Here is a 16605-nt window from a genome sequence, read left to right on the forward strand (position 1 = left end):
GGTGGCTTGTAGAGCGCAATCGTTCTCCAATCATCCGCCTACTGAAGCTCATGTCTCTTTAATGACCCCTTCAACCGCTGACACAACCACACACTTCACAATGGTTTGGTGTTGGAGCAAAAACATTAGCAAAGGCAAAAGGAGGAGAGGTGGGAGGCCAGACGCTGATGTAGATATATGCATGTAGATCTCTGCATATTGGGTCCTTGCAGAAATGGGCAGCTCTAACTGGCAGGTCCTGCATGGTAAGGTGTGCTATGACCATACACATATAGTTCACAGAATGGACATACAGTATGCCCTCTGACCATGGGAATGTCCCTTCTAGAAATTCAAATTCTATGATTCTGACCCTTTGGGACCTGAGTGACACTGGAAGTGTGTGAGGATGACCTGACTTCTAGAGAGGAAGAGGGTCATCGAACACAATGTCCCTCCCCACACAGCCAGACAGACACAGAGATCCACCCAACAGTCTTGTCTGTGACAGATAAGGATGTAGATTACACAGCTGCTGCCACTTCTTCCTAAGAGAGGAGACCTCACACAGAAACACACAAGCTATGTTCTGTGAGTAAAACCGCTTGAATGGACTCTTGCAGGACTGCAATAAAGAATGGTGGAAATGTCACCCATGCAGTCACAAGACGGGGCAAATACTTACTTATTTATTATTTTTGTATCTACAAGAGTGCCCTATAGGGTGAAGGGTCTATTTGGAATTCACAATAACACCCATCTCTGCACTGGGTCTGAACGACTAAAAACTTGATGAATCATCCATTGCGTTATTAGCTGTGCATTCCATTAAGGCATGGGGTTTAAACCAATTAGATCCAGTTAGGATATTCACTTTGGACCTTCTGCGAACTTTACAAAAATACAATATCTATTTCTGCAATCCCTTTCCGTAGCCTACAAAAACAAAGTCAATCGATTAAGCATTTGGCTTTAACATATTTAATTAATTATATACAGTACATTGTGTGAGGGAAGAGGCTATGCTTTGACTAAGACCCACACCCCTCTCACAGACAGTACAAAGTCCAGTACGTCTTATGACCAGAGTAAGAGCAGAAATACAATACATAAGCCGACATGTTTCTTTGTTTCTGAAACTGAATGCAATTCAGTGCTTTCAGTGTCATTCACGACAGCATAATAAAAGGGGAAAAAGATAGACATTTGTTTTTCCTTCTGTCTTCAGTCAGTGCTCATTGCTACACTGAGCCGGGGGGGTAAGACCAAACATTTGTAGTCTTTTGATCTAGTGCTTGATTCATCTCTCAGGCAAGTTTCGACTGGCTCATCATCATTTTCAAGAGGGGGAGAGAGAGAGAGAGAGAGAGGTTGAGGCGCTGGGCCCTTAATGCCGGGAAATAGACGATTCCTGGAAACAGATCTCATAGACTACATGTTGCGCGTAGGCTACTCACACATTGTGCCTAGTTCCCGACCCCAACCTTCCTCACAGACTAAATACTTGGTCAAAACCCTTCATCATGGCCCCATACTGCATACATTCTAAACCCTACACTCGGGGGGAAAAGAGGACTCTCCCGAAGCATCATACAATTCTAATATACACAAAACCCATTCAAGGACAGGGAAGCTACCAGGTGTGAGGGTACATCACATTTTGTTCTGTAGTTACATACAGAAATAAACATAACGGAGATCCTATACGGATAACGACACTCTTAGAAAAAAGGTTTCCAAAAGGGTTCTTCGGCTGTCCCCATAGGAGAGCCCTTTTTGGGTTCCATGTAGAGCCCTCTGGAAAGGGTTCTACTTTGAACCCAACGGGGTTCTATTAAAAGGTTTCTACCTGGAACCAAAAATGATTCCTCAATGGGTTCTACGAGGACAGCCGAAAGAACTCTTTTAGGTTCTAGTTAGCATCTTTTTTTCTGAGTGTACAGTAAATGGAGAGTGGGAAGTCCTCAAACTGAAAGCCTTTGTCATTGGTTATCAACTCAATTGGAATGTCCAGCAATGTGAGACTCACGTTTGCCCAGCCAGAGGGTAGGAAATCCACTAACAAAATCGCTTTTCCATCATCTTAACAAGCTTCACAGCTTCTGTCATCCTCCCCTAACCACAATCATTTCACAAATGCTGAAGAATATCCTGACTTTTGCCATTCTTCAATCACACACACACATATACATATATACAGTGGGGCAAAAAAGTATTTAGTCAGCCACCAATTGTGCAAGTTCTCCCACTGAAAAATATGAGAGAGGCCTGTACTTTTCATCATAGGTACACTTCAACTATGACAGACAAAATTAGGAAAAGAAATCCAGAAAATCACATTGTAGGATTTTTAATGAATTTATTTTCAAATTATGGTGGAATATAAGTATTTGGTATTAATAAGTATTTTGGCCCATTCCTCCATGCAGATCTCCTCTAGAGCAGTGATGTTTTGGGGCTGTTGCTGGGCAACACAGACTTTCAACTCCCTCCAAAAATGTTCTATGGGGTTGAGATCTGGAGACTGGCTAGGCCACTCCAGGACCTTGAAATGCTTCTTACAAAGCCACTCCTTCGTTGCCCGGGCGGTGTGTTTGGGATCATTGTCATGCTGAAAGACCCAGCCACGTTTCATCTTCAATGCCCTTGCTGATGGAAGGAGGTTTCACTCAAAATCTCACGATACATGGCCCCATTCATTCTTTCCTTTACATGGATCAGTCGTCCTGGTCCCTTTGCAGAAAAACAGCCCCAAAGCATGATGTTTCCACCCCCATGCTTCACAGTAGGTATGGTGTTCTTTGGATGCAACTCAGCATTCTTTGTCCTCCAAACACGACGAGTTGAGTTTTTACCAAAAAGTTATATTTTGGTTTCATCTGACCATATGACATTCTCCCAATCTTCTTCTGGATCATCCAAATGCTCTCTAGCAAACTTCAGACGGGCCTGGACATGTACTGGCTTAAGCAGGGGGACACATCTGGCACTGCAGGATTTGAGTCCCTGGCGGCGTAGTGTGTTACTGATGGTAGGCTTTGTTACTTTGGTGCCAGCTCTCTGCAGGTCATTCACTAGGTCCCCCCGTGCGGTTCTGGGATTTTTGCTCACCGTTCTTGTGATAATTTTGACCCCACGGGTTGAGATCTTGCGTGGAGCCCCAGATCGAGGGAGATTATCAGTGGTCTTGTATGTCTTCCATTTCCTAATAATTGCTCCCACAGTTGATTTCTTCAAACCAAGCTGCTTACCTATTGCAGATTCAGTCTTCCCAGCCTGGTGCAGGTCTACAATTTTGTTTCCTGCTGACCTTTGACAGCTCTTTGGTCTTGGCCATAGTGGAGTTTGGAGTGTGACTGTTTGAGGTTGTGGACAGGTTTCTTTTATACTGATAACAAGTTCAAACAGGTTCCATTAATACAGGTAACGAGTGGAGGACAGAGGAGCCTCTGAAAGAAGAAGTGACAGGTCTGTGAGAGCCAGAAATCTTGCTTGTTTGTAGGTGACCAAATACTTATTTTCCACCAACATTTTCAAATAAATTCATTAAAAATCCTACAGTGTGATTTTCTGGAATTTTTTCTCATTTTGTCTGTCATAGTTGAAGTGTACCTATGATGAAAATTACAGACATCTCTCATCTTTTCAAGTGGGAGAACTTGCACAATTGGTGGCTGACTAAATACTTTTTTGCCCCACTGTATATATATAAACAATTAAAATATTGTAAAACATGTAACCATTTTAGCATAGTCACTGTCAGGGTTCACATCTGGGACAGGATGGAGATGGTCATGGAATGGAATGGATTGTCAAGAATGACATAAGTCCATAAACCCTACTATCTTAAATACTTTCCTAGGGCGTGTAGGGAGTCGAAACGTTTACATGGCTGTCGCCACGTTTCGTTAGAGGAGCATCGAAGAATGTGGAGAAGATGAGTTTTCAAGAAGCAACCCAGAGGATGTTGACCTGACACTCTACACAACACCGACGGACCATTTCTTGAACCCCTGTGTCCTTGGACGATGGCGATGTGGTACTACTCATTCTGTATCGGTGCATCAAAAAAGGCCAGGTGTAAAGTGTTTGGGCTTTGAGATTGTTTTGATAGGACTCCACAGAGCTAAGCCATCAGTGGGTGGAAGACGATAAGCAGTTCTCTGTAAAATAGTTGCGTCAATGGCCCCAGTCTTGAATCCTTCGGGGGATGGAGAGAGTGAGTCTGAACATGGAGGTGAGGCAGGGTGGATAAGGACTGATCCAGGACGTCCTATCAGGAGCTGCCATCTCCGTTCTTGGTCTTGAGCACCACCAGGACCACCATGATGGGGATGAGGCAGATGGGGGTCATTACCAAGGCAAACACGATGCTGGGCGGTGGGTCGCTCAGTGCCTCGTTGGGGCAGTCCCAGAAGAACCTGGAGTGGATGTTTACAAACACATTCTCCACCATCCTGTTGGGCCAGGGGATCAGCAGACATTCTGCTATCTCCTCTGTGCACATGGTGAAGGCGTTATACATCCTACAGGGAGGGATAGGAGGGATACTATTAGTACAAGAGAGGGCAACGTTATGTGTCTGAAAGACATTATTAAGAGTTTCATGGTATGGATGGACCATTAATGAGTGAGTTCACTCTGATTTCACTTGACTATGTGTTGGGTTTCTCAAAACTACTGTTTGAACTAAGTGACAATGCAAGACCAATGGCATGATAAGTTGGATCAGAAACAAACTAAACAGAATAATAGGTGGATTAAAATAAGCATCTAGGCCTACCTCTTCACATTGTTCCAGTTGCACCAGTCTGTGTTGTTTAATGACTCCATGGCACCTACAAAGTTACTGTAGCAGGTTTCCTCAAATAAGGTCACGTAGCACTCCGTCCTTGGGGGAAAATACTCACAAACTTCACAGTATTGTTCACAGTTAACATACTTATTCCCACAACCTGTAGAGAGAGAGAGAGAGAGAGAGAGAGAGAGAGAGAGAGAGAGAGAGAGAGAGAGAGAGAGAGAGAGAGAATATTGTAACGTTAAAAAATCAGTTCTTTGAAATGATTCCATCATCTAAAATGAATCCATAAAATGTAGGATTAGAAGGATGTCTAGAAGATTCATAGTTACACATTATTACTAACAAGTCTCAGTCTAACCTTATGTTGATTTAACAGCAAGCAGAAGCAGCAGCAGTGTCACCTCTGATTCAACATTACTAACTAGCCTACATGTAGAGTCAGAAAAGTAATAATGGCCCACCTAATCCACTGGAGAATCCTCTATCTTCGGGGCTAACGTCTGAGAAGAGAAAAGGACAATACATGTGTATTCATTTGACTGGCCAATGGTTGTAGTCACAACAGAAATGTTGTAAAAACGGCCTCTCAAACAGACAGACTGAACAGCTGTGTCATTCAACATCTTTTTTGAAATCTTTTAAAAATCCTTTTCAAATGATCAATGTAACATTTAAGATCCCAATCCAAGCGGAGCATGCAATAAATGTTATCTTTACTGCCACACATCGTGTCAGCATCGCGGGCGATGCGTTCGCTGCCGCCCGGGCCGAGCCCACACACTCACCAGAGAGAACAGAGAGGAGCATCCCAAAGAAAACAAGCGCTCCCTTCATGTCAGAGAAAGTGAACATAGGAGAGTTTCCCCCACTGACTGACGACCATCTAGACTGAGCCTGAACTTCTAACACCAAGCCCTGCAGGGCATAACAGGAAACTAGTCATGGGTGGAAGCAGCTAGAAGCGGCATTACCCTCGGCTACCAGATGTCAGATCGGTGTTACCCGCGGTTAGGTTACCAGATGTTCCTCGAGGATCTGTCTGTCTGCCCTGCGCCTTGACAGCAAGCTCTTCCCCTCTCCAGTGTATTTCTTTAGGATTGTCTTGCCTTTTAAAGGGGTGGAGGCTCAAAAGATTGTCCTCTCTCTCTCTCTCTCTGAAATAAAAGGGAGCACACCCAAGTTGGGCTGGACTCACATCTGAAAACCTTTTACTCTTGAACTCTCAAACATTTTATTCTCCATTTCTCACAGTCAAAGGCCTGGCTGACTTGTGCAGCTTGTGATTTATTTGCCTTGAGGGCTGCCTCTGCCAAATCGGAAAACATAGGTAAACATTTAGGACCAGGGCGTTTAGGGTGGATGTAATCATGACTACGCACGGGGTGCTGTGCAGACGGCTGTGGATTCATATCTGGAAGACGTTATTAGAGTCAGCCAGCTGTTTGCAACGACCTACTCTCTATCTGCCCCACAGCCACAGGCAAGTAATGCAAAGCTCCAACTCAATAGGACTTTCAGCGTTCACACAATAGGATAAGGCTGGGAATATGGGCGGACTCCTCCTGGATCTTTATGTCGTACCTTGAGCCATGTGGAGCTGCATGACTGTTACCTCAGCAGACTACGGTCTCCGTTTCATACTGCTCTTCAAAGACAACGCACTAGACCACTTCTTCATCATCACTAAAACGATTATTCGTACCTCAAGCTCCATATCAAAAAAGGACGTATTTCAAAATAACAAGTCTTTGTCGATTACTGGGATGAAATAAAAACATTTAAAGTGACTTTAAAAAGATTTAGAGGATGTATTCTCAGGACAATCTATGCTACGCAGTGTGGTTGGGCCCCTGAACACATCTGTTTGCTGAGCAACGGTTTTGATTTAGTAATGACATCAGGAAATGTGTCTTTTCAGCAGAGGAGGAGCTCAGAGTTGGGTGAGTTGGAGGGGAGCGGAGAGAGAGAAAAGGGAAATCGTAGGGTGAGGAACAGTGAAGGGGAGCTAGCTGCTCCAAAGTTCCAGTTGTTTCACAACTCTAGAGTTCATGTGTTGAACACACCCGTCACATGGGGTGAATGGTGAACAAATACAGGAAGTGCAGCCCAGTTGGAGGGGCTGCCTGTAACAAGGTTTCATTTAATCTTTGACCCCAGACAATTATAGGCCTTGTGTCAGCTGCTGCTGGTTCACCACTGGTGGGGACCTCCCCACAGGTTTGTCTTGGCCTCGCGTTATGCTAGAAGCCTAGGACTCTTGGCAGAGAGCTGCATCTCGGTTGTCTTTTTTTTTTTTTAAGAGGTTGGACAGTTTTGTTCTGAACCCATGTGTTTACAGTGCTTGTCCAACAGAGTCCCCAGTGGATTCAAATATAATTTCACATCAAAGTGTTGCGCGATAGCGATGACGAAGGACAAACCTCTGCGGTAATGTTTGTTTAGAACATGAATGGGGTGTTTCACCTTTACAAACATTTCAAACATAATCCATCTATGATCATTATGTTGTGTAATGCCAATATTGCGAAAGAGGTATTAAAATGTTGCCTAAAAAGTTGAATCTGGTAACTTACCATTGTATTGGTCGTTTGCAGTTCTTGTTGAGTCATGCCGTGAAGTGAAACCTAATTGAGAATAACATTACTGTTTAATCAAAGTATTGATATACATGTAGTTATCATTACATTTACATCTTATCCAGAGCAACTTGCAGTAGTGAGTGCATACTTTTTTGTACAGGTCCCCAGTGGGAATCAAACCCACAACCCTGTCGTCGTAAGCGCCGTGCTCTACAAACTGAGCCACACGGGACCCCAATGGGACCTCCATCAAAGTGAAGACAGACTAATAAAAAACATTTGTTGTTGTTCCCTTGGTCTTTAACACTAGTTGACATTGATAAGTTGTGTTAGTTGATGTAGAGACCACAAGAAGAGGACAACAGTCAGTTACCTGGTGTGGTAGCTTGTGGCGCCTCGTAATGTCTTATCAGGCCAGCTGCTGTAGAGCTCAGTGCTGCAGGGACAGACACGAAACAGGGCCAATGTCACCAGGAGAGTTCTTTCCAGAAAAGTGCGCCCTCACATTCTCACACGTGCACAGTCAGTGAAATAAACAAAGACAAAACACAAGCAAGTAGAAATACAGAAATGAGTTGACAGAAGACTGATGAACATATAGGACAGACAGAAAGATAGGAGTGTGTGAAGGAGAAACAAATGAAGAGAGAGCTGGTCAGTGGCAGGGAGTGTATCCTCCCTTTGTTCTCTGAATAAAGTCTGAAACAGTTCAGCCATTTCCTCAAACACAAACTATTTAATGTCATCTTTGGATAACTTGGTTTGTTTCGTTTTTTTTGAAGGAGAGTGATCTGGTCTGGGAAACTGAGTCTAAAGTTGAGGTGTTCCTTATTATACGGTTATTGTGACATTGTGTTCTGTGAAGACCGTGATTATCTCAACTCCATTATCTTATGTATTTGTTGGTAGAAACAGATCCTCTAAATTAGAACAACAATCTGCTTAAAATCTTCAAGGAAGACACCAGATCCATATCATCATACCTATATTTAACCTCTGTTTCTTCACCATTGGAGCAAGAAAATGTGTTTAACAAATCAAAATCACTAAGTCTAGGCTACTTTAAAAAGAAAAATCTAATATTAGATCTGCCAAGCTCTTACTACAATCCCTTACTTCACTGTGCGCTTCTAAGTATTCCACTTTCTGTAAGAGCTGAAATCTAGGGCAATATTTTACATACTTTTTCTCTCAGTAATTCAACATACTTCTCCATACCCCTGGCCCTTTGTATATACATATAGTACTCTGTAAATCATCTACTTACCCCAGAGAAGAAGAGGCAGAAAGCAGCAAGCAGAAGAAGAAGACACGGGAGACGGATTAGGGGCTTTCATTTCTGCCTGACACTGCTCTGTTTCTCTTCCCTGGTGGACCCAGATTACATATCTCAACCTTTCTGCAGGAAAGCTCTATAAAACAACAGGAAGCTCTCGTTTCCTAGGATGGGCGGCTTGGGCGGGTTCCCACAATAGGGCAGACAGCCCCAGATAAGGGGAGAGCTACTGTAGCCCACTACCACTTACAATTACAATTCATCTCTCTCCTTCTCACTCGATTGCTCTCTCTCTCTCTTTCTTTCTCTCCCTCTCTCCCTCACACTCTTTTTCCTAGTTTCTCTCTCTCTCTCTCTCTCTCTCTCTCTCTCTCTTCTTTCTTCCTCACACTCTATCAGACGTTCAGTTTGGAAGGAACAGACATCTATCTGTACAGTAGTCACTAAAGGTCTTCGTTTTGAAATTAGACTGCTGACAAGCTGATGACTCTGTAGCCTTTCTCACTTGCTCAAATCCTGTGAGTAAAGTGATTTGCCGACTTAATATGTGTTCCTGTAAAACCATTTCTTTCTAAATGTGCTGATTCAACTTAAAAATACTCATAGCAACCAGCTGCAATGCGATTTCCAATTTGCTCAACATTTGGGCATATTATCGACAGCGTTGAAATGTCAGTTGGAGTGTGCAACTTTCTTTATGTTCACATATTAGCTAAACCAACATAAATTCTCAAGTTGAATTGTATGTTCACTCAACTTTACATTGTAGGTTGAGGGAACATTGCAATTCAACTTGAGAATTTATTTTGGTTCAGCTACAACAATATGTCCAAATGTTGAGCAAACTAGAAATCACATTTCAGCTGAACTATTTAAGCTGAACCAGCGTAGCGAATTCAGGCATAGCACCAACCAGGACACAAACCCTGGTCCAACGACTGTCAACCCAATACCTTAGAAGTTACGCCAAGAGATCCGAAGTTGGGGGGGAACTATAATATAAATGATTGTTCAACTATGGAAATGATTTTGTTATTGACAGATGGCAGTTATATTTCTTATTTTGGTTGAGTAAAGTATGTTAATGACATACAGTGCCTTGCGAAAGTATTCGGCCCCCTTGAACTTTGCGACCTTTTGCCACATTTCAGGCTTCAAACATAAAGATATAAAACTGTATTTTTTTGTGAAGAATCAACAAGAAGTGGGACACAATCATGAAGTGGAACGACATTTATTGGATATTTCAAACTTTTTTAACAAATCAAAAACTGAAAAATTGGGCGTGCAAAATTATTCAGCCCCCTTAAGTTAATACTTTGTAGCGCCACCTTTTGCTGCGATTACAGCTGTAAGTCGCTTGGGGTATGTCTCTATCAGCTTTGCACATCGAGAGACTGAAATTTTTTCCCATTCCTCCTGGCAAAACAGCTCGAGCTCAGTGAGGTTGGATGGAGAGCATTTGTGAACAGCAGTTTTCAGTTCTTTCCAAAGATTCTCGATTGGATTCAGGTCTGGACTTTGACTTGGCCATTCTAACACCTGGATATGTTTATTTTTGAACCATTCCATTGTAGATTTTGCTTTATGTTTTGGATCATTGTCTTGTTGGAAGACAAATCTCCGTCCCAGTCTCAGGTCTTTTGCAGACTCCATCAGGTTTTCCTCCAGAATGGTCCTGTATTTGGCTCCATCCATCTTCCCATCAATTTGAACCATCTTCCCTGTCCCTGCTGAAGAAAAGCAGGCCCAAACCATGATGCTGCCACCACCATGTTTGACAGTGGGGATGGTGTGTTCAGGGTGTTGCCAAAAAGTTCAATTTTGGTTTCATCTGACCAGAGCACCTTCTTCCACATGTTTGGTGTGTCTCCCAGGTGGCTTGTGGCAAACTTTAAACGACACTTTTTATGGATATCTTTAAGAAATGGCTTTCTTCTTGCCACTCTTCCATAAAGGCCAGATTTGTGCAATATACGACTGATTTTTGTCCTATGGACAGAGTCTCCCACCTCAGCTGTAGATCTCTGCAGTTCATCCAGAGTGATCATGGGCCTCTTGGCTGCATCTCTGATCAGTCTTCTCCTTGTATGAGCTGAAAGTTTAGAGGGACGGCCAGGTCTTGGTAGATTTGCAGTGGTCTGATACTCCTTCCATTTCAATATTATCGCTTGCACAGTGCTCCTTGGGATGTTTAAAGCTTGGGAGATCTTTTTGTATCCAAATCCGGCTTTAAACTTCTTCACAACAGTATCTCGGACCTGCCTGGTGTGTTCCTTGTTCTTCATGATGCTCTCTGCGCTTTTAACGGACCTCTGAGACTATCACAGTGCAGGTGCATTTATACGGAGACTTGATTACACACAGGTGGATTGTATTTTTCATCATCAGTCATTTAGGTCAACATTGGATCATTCAGAGATCCTCACTGAACTTCTGGAGAGAGTTTGCTGCACTGAAAGTAAAGGGGCTGAATAATTTTGCACGCCCAATTTTTCCGTTTTTGATTTGTTAAAAAATTTGAAATATCCAATAAATGTCATTCCACTTCATGATTGTGTCCCACTTGTTGTTGATTCTTCACAAAAAAATACAGTTTTATATCTTTATGTTTGAAGCCTGAAATGTGGCAAAAGGTCGCAAAGTTCAAGGGGGCTGAATACTTTCGCAAGGCACTGTAAAGTCCCCCTTGACTCCTTTCCAGTTTGTCATGTTTCAATTAATGGACCAGAACAGTGGATTATTTTAAATCACCACAGATCAGATAAACAGGTAAAAACATTTTCAATAATGGTTTGAGAAAATAGACTCATTTCTTTTTACTATATGTGGTTTAATGCATTGTATTTCAGCCTCTGAAGTAAATGGTTTAGTTGTAAACTGGTCCCTCAAATTCAACTGACATTGAACTAAAATCATTGGGTTAGAGTAGTATCATGTCAGCTCAACAATTTACCAATTCCAAGTCCAGTCAGAATGGATGTGTACATTTTTCTGAGTTGCATTCTTTACACAGATATCTTTCTCTGAAACACACAAATACAGCCTGCTAGACTTCAGCTGTCAAAAAGGTGTGAGTGTCTATTCAAATAGACTGGATATACACTGAGTGTACAAAACATTAAGAACACCTACTCTTTCCATGACATAGACTGACCAGGTGAATCCAGGTGAAGGCTATGATCTCTTATTGATGTCACCTGTTAGATCCAATTCAATCAGTGTAGAATGAGCGGGGTATGGTAGTAGGTGCCAGGTGCACCGGTTTGAGTGTGTCAAGAACTGCAACGCTGCTGGGTTTTTCACAGTTTTTCACAGTTTCCTGTGTGCATCAAGAACGGTCCACCAGAAGAAGACATCCAGCCAACTTGACACAACTGTGGAAAGCATTGGAGTCAACATGGGCCAGCATCCCTGTGGAACACTTTCCACAACTTGCAGAGTCCATGTCATCCACAAATTGAGGCTGTTCTGAGGGCAAAAGTGGGTGCAACTCATTATTAGGAAGGTGTTCCGAATGTTTTGTACACTCAGTGTAGCTTGCTTGAGGTGGGAAACTATTTTAAAGATGTATCCTCAGTGTTGATTCCCAGTGATTGAGATCACAACGGCTGAAATGGATAGCTTCAACATGCTCTTTGACAACACAAACTGTCAATTAAAAAAAAAACGCGTTGCCATTTTGATATGTCTCAAGGCTAGAGCTCCTTGTGAGAAACAGACGGAGCTGAATCAAGTCTGTAAGGAAACTTATATCAACTTCACGTTGTTTGTTGGGAAACGTTTATTAACATAACACTAACAGTGACGTGTACATAGGTCAAATATGATTTGGGTTTTCTGTCACTGTCAGCACAAGGAGTGTGGGGGAAGTCCCGGCTGGTGATGAGGGGAGATATGTTTCTGTGTTTCTGTAGTTATTGTGTGAGGTAATGGCGGATGACAAATCTCTCCCCCCAGCAGTAAATCCGTGGAATGTCTCACCCCCTGCAAGGCTGTCATTGGCGTATCCACAGAGCTGCTGTAGTGCATTGAGACACTTCTGGGCCCTCCAGTACACACAAAGAATGACTCATTCATGATGCATCCATCCACGTCACTGATGTACTGTCTGCCTCAGCTGGGACTGAGCTTGCTAGGACTCTGGGCCGAAATGACTTCCACATTTCAACACAGATCAATAATTTGTTTGTCTTTATACAACTGATTGAATAAACCTCCAACGTTTAAGGACTTGAGTACATTAGCTAATCTGAATCTGCGCAGAGCCATCAAGGGGTAATGCAACACATGTCATCTGTACTGTTGGTTCCCTCGTAGAATTTTCAACATAAACTCAGCTACACTTCTTCTCTCTCTAGCGCATCAGCTTCTACCAAACGATTCCAGTTTGGAGGCTCAAATAAATGTTCAATGTGCTACAAGACACAAGCACATTTTGAGGAACGTCGAAAAACACTTTGCTCAGCACCTCAATCAGAGAATTATTTGAGATGATTAATAACTGTGTAGTGTATTTCGCCAGCTCGCACATCTGACTATATAAAACCCTCTTTCCAGGTGCCAAGAGTTACACACACCGTTTACATAGTGCACAATTAATAACTTTCCACTGATAAGGGCCTCGCTCTCAAGCATATCTTCCTGCTTTCTCATGTTTGCTATTGTTTTACAGTCTGGTATAAGCTCGCCACGGCCCAGATCAAGCACCATTGTGGAAGTGCCAGGAAAGAGAGAGGGCATGCTTAGAAAAACGCACCGTAGAAGAGCACTGTAGGTGACACACTGAAACTGCCTTACTGCCTGCAGTGTCAGAATTACGATTTAAGATCTAAAAGGCAAGTCAGCACTCCAACTCTGAGATGCTTAATGGCCCCAGGAATACACAGCCAGTAACAATGAGTGAGAACCAGAACTTATTGTACACAAAAATGATTCCATTGTAGGTGGACCGACCATACTGTGTTAAATGTGAATCAGTGATCAATAAATGATCAATAAGGCCCGATGATACACAGTAACGACTGAGCATATGGTTGACGTCAGAAGACAGCAACTAGATGCGTTTTGAAGATGATTTCATTACGTAATCATTATTTTATTCTGGTTGGGCCTGGTGTTTTGAAGATGATTTCATTACTTAATCATTATTTTATTCTGGTTGGGCCTGGTGTTTTGAAGATGATTTCATTACTTAATCATTATTTTATTCTGGTTGGGCCTGGTGTTTTGAAGATTATTTCATTACTTAATCATTATTTTATTCTGGTTGGGCCTGGTGTTTTGAAGATGATTTCATTACTTAATCATTATTTTATTCTGGTTGGGCCTGGTGTTTTCAAGATGATTTCATTACTTAATCATTATATTATTCTGGTTGGGCCTGGTGTTTTGAAGATGATTTCATTACTTAATCATTATTTTATTCTGGTTGGGCCTGGTGTTTTCAAGATGATTTCATTACTTAATCATTATATTATTCTGGTTGGGCCTGGTGTTTTGAAGATGATTTCATTACTTAATCATGATTTTATTCTGGTTGGGCCTGGTGTTTTGAAGATGATTTCATTACGTAATCACTCTTTTATTCTGGTTGGGCCTGGTGTTTTGAAGTGGATTTCATTACTTAATCATTATTTTATTCTGGTTGGGCCTGGTGTTTTGAAGTGGATTTCATTATGTAATCATTCTTTTATTCTGGTTGGGCCTGGTGTTTTGAAGTGGATTTCATTACGTAATCATTCTTTTATTCTGGTTGGGCCTGGTGTTTTGAAGATTATTTCATTACTTAATCATTATTTTATTCTGGTTGGGCCTGGTGTTTTGAAGATGATTTCATTACTTAATCATTATTTTATTCTGGTTGGGCCTGGTGTTTTCAAGATGATTTCATTACTTAATCATTCTTTTATTCTGGTTGGGCCTGGTGTTTTGAAGATGATTTCATTACTTAATCATTATTTTATTCTGGTTGGGCCTGGTGTTTTGAAGATGATTTCATTATGTAATCATTCTTTTATTCTGGTTGGGCCTGGTGTTTTGAAGATGATTTCATTATGTAATCATTCTTTTATTCTGGTTGGGCCTGGTGTTTTGAAGATGATTTCATTATGTAATCATTCTTTTATTCTGGTTGGGCCTGGTGTTTTGAAGTGGATTTCATTACGTAATCATTCATTTATTCTGGTTGGGCCTGGTGTTTTGAAGATGATTTCATTATGTAATCATTCTTTTATTCTGGTTGGGCCTGGTGTTTTGAAGTGGATTTCATTATGTAATCATTCATTTATTCTGGTTGGGCCTGGTGTTTTGAAGATGATTTCATTATGTAATCATTCTTTTATTCTGGTTGGGCCTGGTGTTTTGAAGATGATTTCATTATGTAATCATTCTTTTATTCTGGTTGGGCCTGGTGTTTTGAAGTGGATTTCATTATGTAATCATTCTTTTATTCTGGTTGGGCCTGGTGTTTTGAAGTGGATTTCATTGTGTAATCATTATTTTATTCTGGTTGGGCCTGGTGTTTTGAAGATGATTTCATTATGTAATCATTCTTTTATTCTGGTTGGGCCTGGTGTTTTGAAGATGATTTCATTATGTAATCATTCTTTTATTCTGGTTGGGCCTGGTGTTTTGAAGTGGATTTCATTGTGTAATCATTATTTTATTCTGGTTGGGCCTGGTGTTTTGAAGATGATTTCATTGTGTAATCATTCTTTTATTCTGGTTGGGCCTGGTGTTTTGAAGTGGATTATGTCGTCCTTTTCCATCCTGTTGCTTGTCAATGGCCAGATCAGAAAGCAGCCGTAGACTTGTCATTCTACACCCTGGAAGAAATGTAGGCCTAATATCGTGATATTGGTACAACTGTAATATAATGGACAACTTTAATAAAAGAAGCCCTACAGTGCCATCTTCTGTATGGAAAAAAGGACAGCAGGGTTCACATTCACCAGCAGTTTTGCTAGTTTTCACTCCTACCTTCACAGTACTTCATTTATATAACATTTACATTGCCATCATGATGTAATATGTATCTATTAACTGTTTCTAAGGTATTTATGAACGCTCTATAATAGATTATGCTTAGAGTAGAGTATAGAGTATTTTTCTTCTGTCTTCCAGACAGTTATTTCCCATTTAATTTAAACAGACTGTTTGTATCATAAAAAGCAGTACGTCTGTAATGGTAGGCTAGGCTACTGTTTAATGAGCACTGACTGTTGAACACAGCTAACATGGGTCTGGCTGGTCCGCTGGGTTGTCTGTGTTACTGGACCAGTCGAGTTCTCTTTCCTCTGAGAATCACGTGACTATGAGTAACGTGCCACAGCCCCAGCTCGCACTGCGCACCCGCCCCTTGAGAGAAGGAAAACAACATGCGCTAGACTCGAGGCTGGAGGCTTCCTCTTCCATGATTGATTGAGGAACAATACTCATTGATAATATATGTTTGTTATTACCCCTGTATAAATGTGAATGACATTTATACATGAATTATGGAAAAATACAACAGGGTACCTTACCAATATACAGTATGAGAGCAAAGGTTGTTGGTGATGAACGAATGATGTTACTAAATAACCTTCCCAAATACCATCACCTGACCCTCATATTAAAATGCATTACATCCGTATAGGTATAGCATTTGTTCTATTTGACTTATTTTTAAAAATTATATCTCATTATATGAACAAATAATAACACATATTAAACCTAATTATTATGACTACCTATCAACTGTAGCATTTTGATAAATTAGTATTATCCACTAGTTATTATTAGCCTATAGTAGCTTAGTCGCCTATGTAATAGTTGACTAATAGTAATATTATTCTGATAGTAGTAATAATGTTAGTAGTAGCCTTATAGCAGACGTGTAGCCCTTGTGAGTTGAATCATTCATAAGCTACATGTGGGCTATCCAAATGTCCATATACTTTTCAAGTCGCACGCTTTTTTACCCCAGT

General features: G+C 41.4%; 1 protein-coding gene across 4 annotated transcripts; it reads right to left on the bottom strand.

Annotated features, from left to right (window-relative positions):
- Positions 1-654: 654 nt before the first annotated feature.
- Positions 655-8901, bottom strand: LOC118365281 (receptor activity-modifying protein 1-like). 4 transcript variants are annotated; one of them, XM_035747377.2, is made up of 7 exons: positions 8627-8901; positions 7733-7795; positions 7354-7404; positions 5783-5932; positions 5242-5280; positions 4763-4934; positions 655-4505 (listed from the first exon to the last, which is right to left on the bottom strand). In XM_035747377.2, exons 1-7 carry the CDS (start codon positions 8694-8696, stop codon positions 4256-4258), a joined length of 795 nt encoding a protein of 264 aa, XP_035603270.1. In that variant the 5' UTR covers positions 8697-8901; the 3' UTR covers positions 655-4255. The 4 variants fall into 4 exon arrangements, with proteins under 4 accessions (XP_035603270.1, XP_035603271.1, XP_035603272.1 ...); XM_035747378.2 differs by having other exon boundaries at positions 5798-5932; positions 8627-8900; XM_035747379.2 differs by lacking the exon at positions 5783-5932 and having other exon boundaries at positions 8627-8878.
- Between the last annotated feature and the right edge of the window lie 7704 nt (positions 8902-16605).

This window comes from Oncorhynchus keta, chromosome 32 (assembly GCF_023373465.1).
Source record: "Oncorhynchus keta strain PuntledgeMale-10-30-2019 chromosome 32, Oket_V2, whole genome shotgun sequence".
Taxonomy (NCBI): domain Eukaryota; kingdom Metazoa; phylum Chordata; class Actinopteri; order Salmoniformes; family Salmonidae; genus Oncorhynchus; species Oncorhynchus keta.

Excerpts from the sequence above, each read along its gene's own strand:
- LOC118365281 (XM_035747377.2), bottom strand. The coding sequence starts at position 8,696 with ATGAAAGCCCCTAATCCGTCTCCCGTGTCTTCTTCTTCTGCTTGCTGC. Across the intron at positions 5,281-5,782 it reads ATCTGGTAACCTAACCGCGG|ACGTTAGCCCCGAAGATAGA; the intron begins GTAACACCGATC and ends TTCTCTTCTCAG. Across the intron at positions 4,935-5,241 it reads AGGATTCTCCAGTGGATTAG|GTTGTGGGAATAAGTATGTT; the intron begins GTGGGCCATTAT and ends CTCTCTCTACAG.